This window comes from Camelus ferus, chromosome 17 (genome assembly GCF_009834535.1).
Source record: "Camelus ferus isolate YT-003-E chromosome 17, BCGSAC_Cfer_1.0, whole genome shotgun sequence".
Taxonomy (NCBI): Eukaryota; Metazoa; Chordata; class Mammalia; order Artiodactyla; family Camelidae; genus Camelus; species Camelus ferus.
In genome coordinates, this window is record NC_045712.1 from 26723916 (window position 1) to 26742944 (window position 19029).

The 19029-nt window shown below is 40.8% G+C and overlaps 2 protein-coding genes across 2 annotated transcripts in view; both read left to right on the top strand.

The window, feature by feature from the left end:
- The window catches only part of LOC116657314, a 43821-nt gene that overhangs the window by 8407 nt on the left and 16385 nt on the right, over positions 1-19029 (top strand). Inside the window, exon 2 of the mRNA XM_032459437.1 lies at positions 9454-9863. Coding sequence (XP_032315328.1) covers positions 9454-9863 — 410 coding nt within the window. The remainder of the gene's footprint in view (positions 1-9453; positions 9864-19029) is intronic.
- The window catches only part of MAP4 (microtubule associated protein 4), a 147360-nt gene continuing 137699 nt past the window's right edge, over positions 9369-19029 (top strand). Inside the window, 1 exon segment of the mRNA XM_032458614.1 lies at positions 9369-9483. The gene's annotated coding sequence lies outside the window, so the exon portion shown is untranslated.

Consider the following 19029-nt stretch of genomic DNA (forward strand, 5'->3'; position numbering starts at 1 on the left):
ATCCTTGTTTTATCATGTCTGTCCATCTCTCAATGCTGTTATTCATCTATTAATCCATATTATTTTTGATACATTTCAAAGTAAATTCCAGATATCCATACACTTCTCCCTTAATACCTCCAGAAGTATTCTATAATCAATCTTTTTTTACAGCTTTTTTTCTATTTTGATGTGAAATTTATAGACAATGAAATACACAAATCTTAAGTGAGCATTTGCTGAATTTGGACAAGGGCCTACACCTGTGTTATCCAACCCCTATCAACATGTAGCACATTATCGTCACTCAGAATGGTCCCTCCCACCCTTTCTCAGCCTCCTTTCCAGACAACCACTCTTCTGATGGTTTTTCCTGTTTTGGGGACTGTTTGTTTTTAATGGAGATTGAACCCAGGACCTTGTGTCTGCTAAGCATGTTCTCTACCACTGAGCTATACCCAACCCCATGTTTGGCTTCTTCCACTCAGCATGTTTCTCAGATTCAGACATGTTACATAAAACCAGTAGTTTATTCCTCTTTATTGCTGAGTAGTATTCCATTGTTTGGATGTACTATACTTTCTGTTTATCTCCATCTGTTGATGAATGCCTGAGCTATTTCCAGTTTTGGGCTATTTAGAATACAGCTGCCATGAACATTCTTGAACAAATCTTTGTGTGGGTGTATGTTTTAACTTTGACGGTTAAAAACTAGGAGTGGAATTAAGTTTGTCTTTCTTCCTCTGAATTGCGAGCTTCTTTTTTTTTGTAATGGAGGTACTGAGAATTGAACCCAGGATCTTGTGTATGCTAAGCACACACTCTACCACTGAGCTGTAAGCACCCTCCCTAGCCCCCTTCACCCTGGCTTGTGAGCTTTTTGAGGGCTGATTTATTTAGTCTTTAGGTCCAAGCACAGTGCTTTGGTACATGGTCAGTTCTCAGCAGACATTTGTTGAAAAGAAACCACTTAATTTTCCCATATTCTATGTAATATGCACCCCTCCTTTGGCACACTATGGGCCCAGTGAAATGAGCATTGTTTCCTTAATCGTCCCAATTAGCCTCTAAAGTAAGAATGATCCTTTATTACAAGTTAGGAAACAGAGGCTGAGAGAAGTTAGGTGAGCTGCGGAGGTCACAAAGCAGGTGAGAAGAAGGGGTAGCATTTGGAACTGACACTGTGAGAAGCCCCTGCACAGTCCTCTGTGCCACTTTACTTCTCTGAGCGTCTTAGTTCCTTTAGCTAGAACCCTGGGAGTGACTGTCCCAGCTCACCCTTTATCTGCTTTCAAGGGCTAGGCAAGGTAGGCTATATCCTTTCCCTCTCTTGCCATTAGACATGAGTGACTGTTTTCCCGTGAAAGTCCAGATCTGACTTACCTTGATAGCAATCAAAACTGCACCCCTCCAAAGGGAGGGATATAGTTCACAGCAAAATGCTGAGTGTCACCAGGTACCTGTGGAGGGAGAGATGGAATGGAAAATACACCACTATGCAGTCATCGTAAGAAATGTTGGTTTAGGCAAGATTCATCAGCGGATGGTGAATCTGGGGAATAATTTTGATGAGAAGCAGGATCTGAGCAAGTCTTAAAGTGTCTCTTCACAGATTGCGTATTAGTTGCAGGGGCAAAAATAGTAATGATACATTGGAGAAATCAGAACACACCTTGTCTCAATGATCAAATTAACATCACCAGTGAAGGACAGATGGACGCGGCATGCCTCCTGGTTTGGTGTCCTGAGAAGGACATGCCATTGCTTGTGCAGTGTCCTGACTGGGATGTATAAGCTGAGTCTAACCATGAGAAAACACCAGATACTCCAAATAAGACACATTCTAATAAAAAAGGGGGAGCTATATTCTTCAAAAATATTAATGTCGTAAAACACACACATACACATACGCAAAGGCTGTGGAAATATTTCACATTATTGGAAACTAAAGAGACATGACAATTAAATGTGACATTTGGTCCTGGACTGGATCCTGTTCTGGGGAAGGAAAAAATACACTCTAAGGGACATTACCGGGAAAGTACACAAAATTGGAATATGAATGGTAGATTAGGCAGAACTCTTGAGCCAACTTAAATTTACTGAGGTTGAAATCTGTGTTATGGCTATAAGAAATATCCTTATTATTAGGAATACATGCTGAACTATTTAGGGCTAAAAAGCCATAATGTATGCAAGCTACACTCAAATGGCTCCAAAAAATTGTGTGTGTGTGTGTGTGTGTGTGTGTGTGCGTGTGCGTGCAGCACATAATCAGGCAAGTGCGAAAAAAAATGAAAAAGAGGTAAATTTTTGGTAAAGGGTATAGGAGAGTGCTATGCACTATTTTTTTTATTGAAGTATAATCAGTTTACAATGTTGTGTTAGTTTCTGGTATACAGTTAGTCTCAGTCATACATGTACATACATATATTCATTTTCATATTTTTCATTATAGATTACTATGAGATATTGAATATAGTTCCCTGTGCTATACAGAAGAAACGTGTTGTTTATCTATTTTATACATAATAATATCTGCAAATCTTGAACTCCCAGTTTGTCTCTTCCCACCCATCTCCCTACCACCCCTCTAGTAACCATAAGTTTTACTATGTCTGTGGGTCTATTTCTGTTTTGTAGATAAGTTCTTTAGTGTATTCTTTTTTAGATTCCACATATGAGTGATATCACATGGTATTTTTCTTTCTCTTTCTGGCTTACTTCACTTAGACTATGCACTATTTTATCCTTGCCACTTTTCCATATGTTTGAAATTATTTCCAAATAAAAGGATTAGAAAATGCTCCCCTGCAAACTCCCTGGAATTCTAGTTCAGTCATTGTGGACTGTGCCCGCAGGAATTCCATGAACATGGGCAGCTTTTCTTAAATGTTAGTTTGTCCCAACCTGCCAAATGTTTGGTCCCAAGCTTAGTGAAGAAGTGCTAAGGGGGAGGATATAGCTCGAGTGGTAGAAGTGCATGCTTAGCATACACAAGGCACTGGGTTCAATTCCCAGTAACTCCTCTAAAAATAAACAAATAAGTAAACCTGATTACCTCCTCCCCCCCCCCAAATTAAAATAAATAAATAAACCTCAAAAAAAAAAAAGTGCCAAGGAGCTAAGGCAGGCATCTTTTGAAAGAATCCCTTCCTCTCTGTCTCCTTTCAGAACGTCTTTCCTAGGGCAGTCTCTCACTAGAGGCTTGTTGAATTGGCCAGAGTTGCTTTCCAGCTTCTGAGTGACCAATGGTGAGCTCTGAATAGAAGGTCTGAGGTCTGGGTCCTGCCTCCCTCTCTCCAATGACATAGGCCTCTTACCTGTGGAGTGAAGGGTTAGGACCAGAGCAGAGGTTGTAGATCGGCAACCCAGGAGCCACTCGTCCACAGATGGGTTTGACTGACACAGTATTTTTTTTTAAAGATTTAATTAGTTGTTGACACTCAACAATGAGGATATCTATGTAAAAATTTGACTCCATCGTCTCTAAACACATTGGGCCCCCATTTCCAGCAATTGGCAGCCACTGGCCAGAGTTGGGACATGTGCCCCCCGCTCCTCACAGTCTGCACCCCACTCTTAGATTATAACTAATCAGCTTCCTCATTTACAATTTCTGCTTGGTCTTTGGACTGGAAGATCTCAAAGAGCCTTACAGTTCACATCTTCTCTGACCATGTCTTATCTCTTTAGGGACTTCGGATGGTGAACAAGAGGTTGGATGGAATGAACCAAGATGAGCATTGTCTCAAGTACCTTGAGACAAAGGGCTGGACTCTGGTTCAACATGGTGATATACCCAGTGGAGCTCTAGATGGGGTGCGATGCTTGCAATCAGAGTTGAGAAGAAACTAGGAGGTTTTATTGGGCATGAGGGATTAGAACAGAGGATGGAAGAAGAATTGGGAGAAAGCCAGGTGTCTGCTGAGCCTGCCAAGTGCCTGGAACTGAGGGTATTACTGTGAGCAGTCACAGGAATGAGGTCACAGCTGAGAGCAGTTTTGACTTGCAGTCAGGAAGTCAATCCTGGAGAGAAAAGGGAAAGAGGAGAAAGAAAGAAAAAAAAAAAATCAAGATGTAGTGGCAAGAGCACTGAGCCAGGAATCAAAGGGTAAGTTTTGTAGTTCCAGATCTGCCATTTAACTAATTGTGTGATGGTGGGGATATCACTCCACACCCAGAATCTGTTTCCTCAACTTCAAAATAGAGATGATAATACCAGCTCTGCCTATCTCAGAATTACAGAAAGCTTAACTGCAGTACCAGAGAGCAAATCACTTAGCAACTGGGGAAGCACCGTCCCAAAGCGAGGTGAGTTTCAGAAGGTGTAATGTAGTCTTAGAACACCTTTTGAGGTTCTGCAACCTTCTCATTTCACAAACAACGGATTTGAGGCCCCAAGAGGAGAAATTACACAGCAAGTTTAGGGCAGAAGTGGGCACAGTGTTCTGTTAGTTTTAGAGTAGACCCCACTTTGTGCTCCCTCTAGGGGTAGGTGAATGAAACTCACCAAAGGAAGAGAGAGCAAGGACTTATCTAGGGGAACTTGGTGTTTAGGAAATACACCAAAGGTCTGTGTTTCATCACATGCACTCAAAAGGGACAGGTCCTAGGAATTACCCCAGAGGTCACAGGAACAAGGAAATACTTAGTGTACCTTGAAAGAAGTAGTCTTATTTCAAGGGAGAGTAAGCCCCACCTTGCACATTATGCAGCATGCAAATTAGTGAGAGCACAGAGAGTGAGAGGTGAAGAGACCATCTTGTTTTACTTCCCCTGATGGAGAAGTGGCTTGCCCAAGGCTACACAGCTTGTTCCTGGCAGAGCTGGGACTGTAATGGGGTTTCTCAGTTTGTCATCCAGGGCTTTTACTGCACCTACCATTTGGGTTTGCATTTCGCTGCAAACAACAGAGAATAATGGTGGCTTACACCAAATGGAGATTTATTGACTTATGATGGCTTTAAGAGACAGTGCTTACTTTTCTCACTTTACAGGAAGCCCGAGGTGGGCGGTCAAAGATGAGTGTAGCTTCTGGAGGGTGTTAAGGACCTCGTTTCCTCCTATCTTCCTACTCCTCAACTTCAGCTCATGGCTTTTGTCCTTATTGTATTAAGATGGCTGCTTCACCCCTAGGCATTTTGTCCATATTCTGCGCAGGTGGAAGAAATGCAGCTGAGTTTGTCTTTTTATAAAGATTTACCTGAAAAGCTCCATGTTACATATGTAATGTATATAAAATGTAATCTTACATCATAATGTTATGCTATATATTAATATATTATATATAATACATTAACGTGTTATATTAGGTATATGTACATATACATGATATGTTATATATTACATGCAATACTGAGGCACATAGTCATCCCAGCTGCAAAGGAGTCTGGGTAGGTGAGTGTTTTAAGTGTCCATCAATTAAAGTCAGAGGTAGCAGGGGGCTTTTGAGTTGTTAGTCCATAATGTTTGCCAAATCATTATGCTACACCATTTTAAAGAAGAAAGAAAGGGTAGGGACATCGAGCACCTGCCTGAGAGTCAGAAAATGGGTTCAGGTCTGGATTCTGCCACTCTTTTGTGGATCTTTCATATCTCAATTACCTCACCTGAAAAATATTTGGGCGAAATGACCCTAAAGAACTTCTGGCTTTTAAATTCTATGACCCTATCCTATTCAAATTCTAATCCATAAAATTGTATTTCCCTCTCCCCATAGAATGCCAATACAAACATCATAGATTATGATTAAAACTGGTATGTGAAAATTGTGTGTTTATCTGACAAGTGTTCCTACCAAGAAATCTCAGCCAGAGATTCCATCTTGGGAACATCAAGGTATCTTTCCGTATTTTCTTCTAAAAGTTGTAAAGTTCTTTAATGTTTTTCCATAGAAGTCTTATAACCCTGTTGTTAGGTTTATTCCTAGGTACCATATTAATGTTATTGTTTCACTGTAGTGACAGATTTTTTTTCTATCACTTTTTATACCTGATGATCAATGGTATTTAGGAATGGTGTTCCTTTTTGTATGTTAACTTTGTATCCAGTAATCTTGCTGAATTCTCTATTAATTCTAACAGTATGTAGATCTTCCCAAATGTTCTATGCAGAAAATCATATTACCTACAGATTAGGACAGGCAGAGAAAACAGCCTGAGGAAGTTTCTGAGAGGAGGAGTTCAGGAAACAAAGAAGGTAGATAATACTGGGCACAGTGAGAAATAAGGCAGATGATGAGGGGAGACAGAAGCATCATCAAACAGGGTCTTGGAAGCCATTTCCAGGACTGTAATGCAATGGAAAGCCACTGAAGTAGTTTAGATTAAAACTGGAGGGAAATCTCTGTGGTAAGCCATTGGGCTCTGCCCATGTTTGTGTCCTGGCCAATATTTTGATCAAAATTTGGATGAATAAATATAAAGCGTGTTTTTCATGAATAATAAGTATATTGGATAACCCTAAAATGTCTTATTGTGAGCTTGTAGAGCCTCAAGACTATATCCTTGGACATAGGACTGGATGTTTGCTAAGATTCCTTCCAACTCAGAGGTGCTGGGGATCTCCTGCATTTTATCCTGGATGCCCTGGAACTGGAGGGAACATTCTTTCCCATTGGAGGTGGGGAAGCAGAACCTGTGCCTCGAGAGAGAAACAATCTTTTAGGGCAGATCTATGTTTCCAGGAACAATTACCACATATGTGGTGAGTGCTGTTAATAGAGAGGATCTAAGGGGTGCAGGAGGGTGTGTGTGAATCGGAGGGGGTGGTGCAGAAGGCTGTCAAGCTTGGACTGAGGCAAAGATAGAGGGAGGGCTTGGAAGTAGCTGTGGCAGTATCCAGGAAAGAGAACAGGGAACAGCATCTGTGTTGATGGAGATGTTGCTGAGGCAGAAGGAGCATCTGGTAGACCTGAGTGGGGTGAAAGAAGGGAATAACTGTGATGACTCCTGGGTGTCTCGCTTGGGATACACATACCATGGTGACTCTATTATCGTAAAGAAGCGAAGGAATCTAACAGTTTTGAATTTTCCTAGCCACTTGACTTCTAAGGAGCTCAAAGCCAATTCTACTCATGAAGCCTGGGACAGGCCTAGAGGCTGGGTACTGCAAGCAGCAGGAAAAAGGAACAAAGTAACTTGTTAGCTCCTACCTATATGTTTTCCTGCAATAGAAATTTCATACTTAGGCAAAGCCTGTGGGCTTTGGTGTTAAGTTGTGCTCATTTCATCAGGACAGGAATCCTGTTTTATTAATCTTTGTACATATGCCCCTTTCCTGACGTGCAGGTACACAATCAGCATCTGTTGGATGAGTGAATTCAGGCTTGCAGTGGTAGTTCCCCTATATTGGAGTCTGGGTAAACGTGAGAGAAGGGGAAAGCTCTGGGTCTGGGCCCAAGACACCTGGCTTAACTGGAATGTGACCTAGATCAGTCTTTTCAGTTGTCTGTAATTGGCCTAAAGTCCTTTCCAGGGCTCTAAGTTCATAGTTCTCTACCTTTCCCATTTATCCTTTTATATTAATTATTTTTTATTTAAGTATAGTTGACATACAATATTGTTAGTTTCAGGTTAATGATTCAACATTTAATACATTACAAAATGATCACCACAATAAGTCTAGTAACCATCTGTCACCATACACAATTATTACAGTATTATTTAAAACAAAATTTTGGGGGAAGGGGTAATTAGGTTTATTTACTTACTTGTTTTAATAGAGGTACTTAGGACTGAAACCAGGATCTCGTGCATGCTAGGCACACACTCGACAACTGAGCTATACCTTCCCCCTACAGTATTATTGACTATATTCCTTATACTGTATATTATAGCCCCATGACTTATTTATAACTGGAAGTTTGTACCTTCTAATTCTCTTCAACTATCTAGACCCTCCTCTCTGGCAACCACCAGTTTGTTCTCTGTATCTATGAATCTGTTTTGTTTGTTCATTTGTTTTGTGTTTTAGATTCAACATATAAGTGAAATCCTATGGTATTTGTCTTTCTGTCTGATTTTACTTAGCTTAATACCCTCCAAGTCATCCATGTTGTTGCAGATGGCAAGATTTCATTCTTTTTTATGGCTGAATATGCCATTGTGTGTGTGAATACATCCTCTTTATCCATTTATCTATTGATAGGCATTTAGGTTGCTTCTATATCTTGGCTATTGTAAGTAATGTTGCAATGAACATAGGGGTGCATATATCTTTTTAACTTAGTGTTTTTGTTTTCTTTGAGTAAATACCTCCACTTGTCCTATTACTCTTAATCTCTTCATATTTGTTTAGACTCTTAACACTCCTTTATAGTCATTATGTTATTATTAGTAAACTTTGTACATGCTTGTTAAGTATTAAGCACCAATCTAAGCACTTTACATATATTAACACATCTGATCCACATAGCAACCCTAATTAGGTAGGGATAATTATTATCCATTTTACAGTTGAAGAAACTGAGGTACAGAGAGATTGAATATCGTCTACAAGCTCACATAACCTGTTAAGTAGCAGTGCTCAGATTTGTACATGGGGAGTCTGGGTCCAGGGTCCAAGTTGAACTACTTTAGTATGCTACCTTTAGGTCACCCTAATAGTAAATATGAGAGAGTCTGGTGGTATATTATCTTACTTTTATAAATAAGGCAACTGCAGCTTAACTTTCCTAAGGCTTCCCTAATGCTGCACAGCCAGAAAGTAGCAGAGCTGGACCTCAGAGCCTGGGTTTCGACCAAGTCCAGTGTTCTCTATGGTAACCAGCCTGCTCTTGAGGTTGAATATATGGCCCAAGTGCCTGGCTACCTGAATTAAACCTCACTCTACCTATTAGTGGCTTGCTGACATTAGGTAAGTTACTAAATTTCTGAATTTGTTTTCTCATCTGTAAAATGAGATGTGTTATCAACCATATAGGATTGTTGTGATGTTTAAATGAGTTATAAGGTGTCACACGAGTGCCTGGAACACAATGAGCATTCAGCAGAAATATAATGTGAACCAAACAGTAATTCTAGTTTTTCTAGTGGCCATATTTTAAAAAGTAGTAAAAAAGAAACACGAAACTGTTTTAAATATATTCTGTTTAACCAAAGATATCCAAAACTGCAACCAATTTTGTAATGGCCTAAACAGTAATCAATATAAAATTATGAATGAGCTATTTTGTATAATTTTTGTGTGAAGTCTCCGAATTCGGTGTGTATTCTACACTTAACGCACATCTCAACTTGGACCAGCCACGTCACTTGTGGCCGGCAGCGGCGCAGCCCTGGAGAGGCCCCCGCTAGCCGCGCCCTGGTCCCCCTACGGTTCCTTCCCAGACCAGCTGGCCCGCGCCCCGCCCCACGCCCCTCCCAGGTTACGTCATAGAGCCCACGACCCGGCCGGCGTGGAGACCTGGGCCTGGCTGCGTGTGTCCGGCCACTCGCATACTGCCCGCTCAAGGTACCCAAGTTCTAAAAGGAAGCGACGACCCACAGAACAGCAGGAGAGGTCAGTCTGCCCTACTGCCGCTCTGGCCTCAGCGGGCAGGAGACAGGCTGGCGTTTGAATACCCAACGCGTACCTCGCCCTCAACGGCCCTCTCCTCAGCGGCTACCACGCCGAGGGCCGAGCGGTGGGGCCGCTGCCCATTGGTCCGCTGTGTCCCTTCGCCCGCCCCGCCACCGCCCTTATTGGCCTGAGCCGCGGCGCCCGCAGGATAGGCGGTGGCGGCGCCCCGCCCCCGCGCCGGCCCTCAAGAGGACGACGAGGAAGCGGCCGCCTCCCTGTGTCCCGCCCCTCGGGCTCGTTTGCTGGCTCGCGGCTCCTCCCTGCTCCTCCCGGCCCTCTCCCGGCTCCCTCCGGCTCCGGCTCCGGCGCGGCGGCGGCGGGTAGGTGCCTGTGGCAGGCTTGGCCAGACCATAGGGGCTACCTCCCCGCTGTACCTCAGGCTGCCTGAGCCTCGCCCCGCGGCCGCACGGGACCCCGCCAGACCCTTTTGAGGCGGGGAAGGGCGGTGGCCGCCAGCCTGTGGGGCGCGGGGGTGGCCGGGCGGGGGGCCTGCGGGTGTGATCTTCGGAATGTTCGAGGCGCGATCCGGGGGCCTGCGAGGCGGGGCGGGCTGATAGGTCCGGCAGCGGGGGTCTGGAGCGGTGGGGCCGAGCAGCATGCCTTGGGCGCAGGATGGGGCTGAGCCGGGCGAGCGAGGGTCGGCTGTAGCCTGGGGCCTGGGTGGGGCTCGGGGGCTTAAGGAAACTCCCAAAGGTCATCCCGGAGGCTTTTGGGGGTCAGTTGAGGTGGGGCTGAGGCGAGCCTTAGAGAAAGTTCCCGGTCAGGGGTTGCGGGAGGAGTTGAGGGTGGTCGGGAGAACCGGGCCCCAGGCGGGGCTCTTCCTGCGAGCGTCGGCCCTGGCACTGTTTGGGGACTAAGCGTGTGCCTGGCTGTGGGAGTGCGCAGGGGTCGCAGCAAGGGTAGGGATGCGAGGATAGGACAGGGGCCTGGAGGGCCTGTTGGAAACGTTACCCAGAACAGAGATTGTGACTTAGCACATGGACTAGGTTCTCCGCTGGCGTGTTGCCTGAGCTCTGATTTGGTGAAATTACCCGTGGAGGGGAATGTTACGATTCTGCTTCCAGGAACGTATAAATTAAATGCATTTGCTGCTTTGGGGAGGAGGTAGTGAATACGCTTAGATTTGTGTTTTAGGACCCAGACCCACGGTTAAACGTGCTTCTCAGGAAGGTTAGTGTTACCCAGCTTTCTCCTGGAAACCCCCTTTCCTCCTTTCCCTCCTCGGTCCAGTTGCAGTATTGCTCCCCCGGGCCTCTCGATTCCCTCTCCCTGACTCCATAGCATTGCAGTGTTTCTTGGTGTGTGTGTGTGTGTGTGTGTGTGTGTGTGTGTGTGTGTGTGTGTGTGTGTGTGTGTGTGTGTGTGTGTGTGTGTGTGTGTCTCCCGCCGATTTCCCTGCTGCTGCTCTTTTGGCAACTGCCCCTGCTCTTTCCCAGGGATGGTTGTGGCATTGCATCAGGGGATATTTGTGCTTGTAATTTGCTCACTCAGCCCAGGAAGAGGGAGAATAGTATGCTGCAGAGATGGGGGCGGGGGGTGCCGTCAGCTCGGCTGGGCAGACAGAGAAATGGGTGTGGTGAGGGAATACAGCTGCTCTCGGCCTATAGGGTAACACTGCCCAGTCATCAGCTCAAAGAGATTCAAAGAGCAGCAGCAGCAGCTATTTTTATAAATCAGTTCTGAATCCAAGCTGAGCACATGGATTTAGAGTGAACAGTTGTCATGCTCTAACTATTACAGGCTGGGTGTTTGGTAGACAACATTAGAGTTGCTAAGCAAGACACTCCTTCTGTACAGGGCAGTGGGTACTTAACTTGTAACGTTTTAACTTTGCGCTTCTCAACTCTCTAGCATGGGATATCTCTCTTCAGAGGGTGACTTTTAAATTGATGTCGTTTGACGGTCCCTACCGATGCTTTCCAAAGCCTCAGTTATACACATCCTTTCAGATTTGGCTTAAAAATAATAAAGCTATACCTTTTTGAGCACTTGCCATCTTCCGAGCGTTAGTTGTAGGTATTTATTTACAGATGAGAAAGTTGACAGGAATAAGAGGTCACATAGATCCACAAATCCACACCAAGGTCCCTCTGACTCCTACCCAGTAGTTCAGAAACTGGAAAATTTTGGTTCACACAGAGGTGATTCAAGCACTTGAGAATTTATTCATGCAGAGTAAACTCACTAGAGATTGATAAGCCGCATATCAATTTATTTATGTTAAAAGTATTCAGTGCCATATGCACAATTGGAATTAATTATCCACTGGCTGGGATACCTCCTTTGTTTCTGGGCAGCCAGATCAGTAATAAGAAGGCAGTTGATTTTAAATAAGAAGGCAGTTGAGTATAGAATTGGAACTACAGGCACTGGATGTGCTTAGTGGGTGTTTTAGTCAAGTTATAGAAGCCTAGTGAGTAGCCCTTTCCTCATGGTACAAACACATACTAATGTTTGACGGTGCTGAGGAGATTCTTAACACATTTTCCCACTGTCTCAGTTGTATTTTTAAGTGATCTCTTCATATATTTGTCATCCCAGCATATATTTACTTGAGTTAAAATTCCCAAATTTACAAGTAAGTTTACATTACATATTAAAAAGTAATTTTCCATTGTTTGCTGACAGTGAAGGAAGCACCTGGATTTTCTAGGTGGGTTGGCTTTATTTTTGTTTTTTTGAGGGTATGAAAACTTTTATTAATTAGCTTGCAGGGTAGAGGAGGACAAGGTCAAACTTTTTCTAAATGGCTTGAGAACAGGGAAGGATACTTGCGCTTTATATTTTGGTTGTGGGGTGGGGGTGGGAGTGAGTGTTCCCTTGAGGTGGGCTGTCGGGTAGGCTGTGTGGACTGAATCTCTGAGCTACATCAAGATAGGTGGCTTAGTTTAAGAGAAGTGGTTCTTAGGGACCTCAGTGTCTTTTTGTTTTTTCCGATCTTGTTTCTGAATTTGATGGTCCATCCTTTGACTGTAACTTTTGCTGTTGACATTTCAAATTTTTGCTGTTGTCTTCCTCCTCCTCTTCCTTAAATACTAAACATGGGTAGTTGATATGTCAGTTTTATTTTTCCTTAAAAGGCAAGAAAATCTGAGAGGAACATTTTGACTCAATGGAAGTCATCTTAGTGGTTCATTTGATTTGGTCAGTTGGGAAAATAAACTGAGTAAATATCACTGTTTTCATTTTGTCCTTCTAAATGGCACTTTTACAACCAGGTTACTGTGACCTTTTGCTTGGAGTGAGTGTGTTTAGGACAGTTAGGGTCAAGAAAGGCGATAAAGCAAACTGATATATGTGAGGGGTTTGTTCTCACTATCTCTTAGAGCATACTAACTAGGCTAATCTCTCAGTGCAGACCTTAGGGGAGCAATTTTTGTTTGTCATTAAAATTTTAATCTTGAAAGGCAACTGAGTTTACTTTTGTGATTCTTTATAGGTTAAAAAGTTAAACTTCTCACCATAAAACCAATTTTATTGGTTTGTATTTATCTTTTAAAATTTATTTATAACCTTTCCTCTTTCTGACTTAACAAGGAAAATGCAGTTAAAAATTATTTTGAAATAACTTCAGATTACAGAAGAGTTGTAAAGATAGTACACAATTTCTATATATCCTTCATCCAGCTCCCCTTAAAGTTTACATCTTATATAACTGTGATAGTTATTAAAATTAAGCAATCAACAGTAGTTTAATGTTACTAAATTACAGAGGTTGCTCTGATTTCCCTAGTTTTTCTACACACTTTTTTTTCTGTTACAGGATTCAATCCAGGATACCACATTGCATTTAGATGTTTTGTTTCCTTAGTTTCCTCCCATCTGTGACAGTTTCTTGGTTTCTTCTTTCCTTTGCCACTTGATCTCTTTGAGGAGTAGTGACCATTTGTAGAGTGTTCCTGAATGTAGGTTTATCTGCTGTTTCTCATGATTAGTCTCAGGTTAGGCATTTTAGGGAAGAATACCCTAGAGATATCTCCTATCAGGTTATACCTGATACCAGCAGTAAGCTTATTACTGATGTTAACTTTGTTAACTTGATTTAAAGTGGTGTCTGACTCTTTTTCCTTTTCCTTACTTCATTTGTTTGAGTCACCAAATCAAGCCCATGCTTCAGGGCAAGGGAATTAAGCTCCACCTCCTGAAGGGATGAATATCAGAGAACTGTCAGCATATGTTTAAACCACCCACAGAAATCAGTAAATATTTTGGGGGAGATTCTGCAAGGCTGTACAAAGATGATTTTTCCTTAAAGTTTCATCCACTAATTTTAGCATTGGTCAGTGAAACTTGCCTGCAGCTGCAGTTATTATTGTGTTAGTCTAGTGGTGATTTTCTATTTCCCTCATTCCTTCTACGTTTATTATTTGGAATTCTTCTGTAAGGAAGATTTGTACCTTTCCCCCCAACTTTTTTAATTAAATAATTTATATCAGTATGGATTAATGAATATTTTTCCCTCTTTGGGTTGTAATCCAGTATTCTGTTTTGTTGCTCAGATTCTTCCAGCTTTGACCATTTGGCATCTGTGTTCTTTTGACATGTCCCCTTTTTTTTGGAGCACGTTTATACTTCCTGGTGCTGTAAGATGTTCCAGTCTCATCTTGTATTTTCCCTGCCCCAGCCCCAGAATCAGCCATTTCTCCAAGGAGCCCTGGTTTCTTTTATTGGAGAAAAAATGTTTAGAAGCCAAGATCTGGTTTCTAATTGAACTGGGTATACTCATTGCTTGCTGGGGTGTCACTGCGTCTGGCCCTCGTAGGGAACAGAGCTAGGAAATATATGTGTTTACTGACTCAGGTGTACACAATCTGTGTTTATTTCTTTGTCTATCTTTATGTAAATATAAACATGAATTCATACTGGTCTCTCTGACTCTAATCTGGCACCACAAAATTCATTCTAGCATTCCCTATCCTTGCTTTTTTGTAATTCCTTTCTCTGACGGTGAGAAATTTGGCTCTTGCAATTTATATAGATTTACTTACTTGTTGAACCATAATATGTGTGTAAAGTAGGAAAATGCAGTTTTGTCACATAAGGTAAAGTCCAAAGCATTTTACAGGTAACTAATTTAAGTTATATTTCTGTAATACTGGTATTTTAAATGACTTTTTCAGTTCAAGTGGAGAGGTGGAGTCATTTGCCCCTGGCCAAACAGGAAGTGTGTGAATGTAGCTGGAATTGGTGACCTGTTCTCACTCCCCATGATATGCTTAATCCCAAGCAAAGCAGTCTCTTCATATCAAGTGTCTTGACTAACAAGTCAACCTTTGTCCCTTCTTGGTGGGATTGTTCCTTTTGATTAAAGAAGTTCCTGAGTTTTAGATTTTTTTAAAAAAACTTTGGCAGTGTTGACAGCAAGAATTCCTTTATTGGACTTCTTACTACTCACAGAATCATAGTCTTGGAAGAGACTTTAGAGATAATCTAGTGCAGTTTTTCACACAATATAAGTGATTCTTTCAGTCCTCTCTTCCAGCACATATTCCCCCAGAAAGGGCCTTCACAGTTGGTGGCTGTCAATTCCAGGTTTGCAAATTTGTCATTTTTGAAAGACTGCCCCAATAGTGGTCTCAAACCTGACTCCTGCAGTTCTAATTTTGCTGTCTACAATTATTCCCTGTAGCTCCAGTCTCCACTTTACAGCTATTCAGTGACAGTTATTTTGCCTCACTTAAGTTTTTTCTTTTCCGGACTAAACAGTTTTTTCTTTTAGTCACCTTTTATGAAATGTTCTTTCTAAATTTTTTACCATGTTAGGTATCATCCTGTGGACAGACTAGTTTGTCAGTTTGTCACATATGGTCTGATCCAGATACTCCTGTAGTAGGCCCTGAAAGCAAAGTGATTAAGGGATTAAAAGTGATCCCTGCCCTCGGGGAGCTTACCACTTTCCAGTAAATTAGGTTCTTTTTCCTTTCAATCTCCTCTTTTCAGTGTTAGTTTATACTTTTCTGGTAGTAAGCTCACCTCTAGGTCTTTTTTTCTCTAGAACTGTTAACCCAAGTCTTGTCCTTGGTTGGTAGATTTTCTAACCCTATATGTTGGACTTTTTTACACTCTTATTTTTCTCTCTGTAACTCCTGATTTCTGTCCATTGTTCCAAAGGATACCTTTTGAATCCTGATTCTATTACCCTTTGCCTTTGTTTCTTTCCTATGTCTATAATTTTTATTTTTTTGTGTGTTTTTTTACTTGAGTAGATTGAGAAAATACTCACCTAGATGCCAAGGTCAGATCCTAGGAGTCTGTAGAGGCAAAACTTCATACTTAGTGTATTTGCTCCTAACTTCTGACTTTATTACTTAAGTATTTCCAAAACAGATCTTGGTTCTGATTTTCTTATGTAGCTTGTGTGTACACTTGTAATTAAAATGTTTTACATCTTACCACACTGAAAGGCACAGCTGTTTTTTTCTAATGATAGTTATTGATTATTGATTGAAGTTAGGTTATAAGATTTTTTTTATTATGACAAAGTATAGGTTCTGACATGTAAAGTAGTTACAGTGTCTGTCTACTCTTCCCCTCTTTCCCATGTTGAGACTGCTGTGGAAAAACTTAAAGCTTATAGAGGAGATGATAGTATATTCTAAGTAAGGAAAAATTGAAAAATTTAGGGGAGGTTGGGGATAGGTGGTGAGTGGGAGTGGAGGATAGAGACCCTTAATCAAAAGGTTGCTTCCTGTAGTGACTCCTTTCTTTGAGCTTTATTTTTGTCAAAGTGTCTGAAATTTTCAGTCAGATACTCATTCGGGTTATAACCCATTTTCTCTTTTACGAATAGAAATACACGAGAGGATTCAAGAGGACTCTTAGTCATTTTCTTCTAGGTAGAATGTATTTTTATAGAAATAATTTGTATTGGGAAATAAATGTTCTGGCAGGTTTCTTCAGAGGACAGATTTCTGAGCTTAAGGAGGATTGGGGAGGGGAGAGGGTGGGTGATAAGGCAGACTTAAAGACTTGAAAACTTTCCTTAGTATGAGCTTAAGGGTCACTTTTAGATGGCCCTTCTGACCTCTTCCTACCCTAGTCTGGGTTAAGTACTTCTCTTTGGTGTTTTCACCAATCTTTGGGCGTATGTTATTCTGTAGTTCAAAAAAAAATTAAGATATAATTCACTTTCCATAAAACTCACCATTTAAAAGCATACAAGTCATTGATATATTCACAATGTTGTGCAACCATCACCACTATCTAATTTGAGAGCATTTTCGTCATCCCCAAAAGATATCCCAAACCTATTAACAGTCACTTCCAATTCCCCAGACCTCGCCCACCCTCTGGCAACCACTAATCTATTTTCTGCCTATGGATTTGTCTATTCTGAATATATCATATAAATGGAATATGCTATATGCTTTTTTGTATCTGGCTTTTTTTTTTTTTTTCACTTAGCATTTTGTTTTCAAGGTTCATCCATGTTGTACTATGTATGAGTGCTTCATTCCTTTTTATGGCTGAATACTGCATTGTGTGGATATACCACATTTTGTTTATTCTTTCCTCAGTGGTTTGTTTCCATTTTTAGCTACTATGAATATGCTACTATGTTCATTTGTTTTTTTATTTGTATACACGTTTTTGGGTGGACATAAGTTTTTATTTTATTTCTCTTGGGTATAAAGCTAAGAGTGGAGTTACTGGGTCCCATGGTAATTCTCTTTACACTTGTGAGGAACTGCCAGTCTGTTTTCCAAAGTGCTCACACCATTTTGTCCCCACTAGCAGTATATGAGGGTTCCAGTTTTCACAGACCTCGCAAACACTTGGTATTATGTTTTTTTGATTCCATTCTAGTGGGTGTGAAGTGATATCTCATTGTGATTGTGATTTCATGGTGACTATTGTGCTTATTGGCCATTTGTATATCTTCTTTGGAGAAATGTGTATTCAAATCCTTTGCCCATTTTTAATTAGATTTTTTTAGTTGTTGAACTGTAAGAGTTCTTTATATAGTCTAGATACAAATCTCTTACCAGATATATGATTTGTGTTTATTTTCTCCATTCTGTGGGTTGTCTTGTGTATTCACTTTCTCAGTAGTATCCTTTGAAGCACAGAAGTTTCTAATTTTGATGAAGTATGCTTTATCCTTTTTTTCCTTGGTTGCTTATGCTTTAGGTGTCACATCTAAGAAACTGTTGCTTACTCCAGGATCACAAAGATTCTACCTGTGTTTCTCTTAAGAGTTTTATAGTTGTAGCTGTCTCATTTAGGTTTTTGATCTATTTTAAGTTAATTTTTATATATGTTATGAAGTAGAGGGTCCACATTGTCTTTATTTTTTTATTTTTTGCACGTGGATATCCAGTTCTTGAAAAGACTTCCTCGTTCATTGAATTGTCTTGACACTCAGGTTAATAATCTGTTGACCTTAGATGTGTTGGTTTACCTCTGGATTCTCAATTCTATTCCATTGACCTACATGTCTATCCTTATAAGCCAGTACCATGCTGTCTTGATTACTGTAGCTTTGTAGTACGTTTTGAAATTGAGATGTGTGAGTCCTTCAACATTGTTTTGGCTATTCTGGATCCCATGTATTTCCTTGTGAATTTCAGATTCAGTTTGTCAGGTTCTGCAGAAAAAGCAGTTGGAATTTTGATAGGGACTGCAATGAATCTCTAAATCAATTTGGAGACTATTGCCATTTTAACAGTATTAAGTCTCCTAATCCATGGACATGGAATGTGTTTCCATTTATTTATTTCTTATTTAATTTCTTTCAGCAATGGTTGGTTGTTTCCAGTGTACAAGTTTTGTAGTTCTTTGGTTTAATTTATTCCCTGAGCATTTTATTTTATTTTATTTTATTGATGCTGTTGTAAATGGAATTTTTTTCTTAATTTTATTTTTGGGTTGTTGATAGTGCATAGAAATTTTTGTGTATTGATCAGGTGTTCTGCAACCTTGCTGAACTTATTTATTAGTGCTAATACTTTTGTGTGTATGTGTAGATTCCTTCAGATCTCCACATTTAAAAAATTATAAATGCCTTTTCATTGGACAGAGATCCTCCTTTTTTTAAAAATTGAAGTATAATCATTTTATAATGTCAATTTCTGGTGTACAGCATGTTTCAGTTATACATATACATACATATATTTGTTTTCATACTCTTTTTCATTATAGGCTACAAGATATTGAATATAGTTCCCTGTGTTATACAGTAGAAAATTGTTGTTTATGTATTTTATATATAGTAGTATCTGCAAATCTCAAACTCCTAATTTATCCCTTCCTACCCTCTTCCCCCTGTAACTTTAAGTTTGTTTTCTGTGTCTGAGTCTTTCTGTTTTGTAAATAAGCTTGTGTTTTGAGTTTTTTTTTTTTTACAATCCACATGTAAGTAATATCATGGTATTTTTCCTTCTCTTTCTGGCTTACTTCACTTAGAATGACGATCTCCAGGTCCATCCATGTTGCAGCAAATGGCATTGTTTTTTCTTTTTTATGGATGAGTATTATTCCATTGTG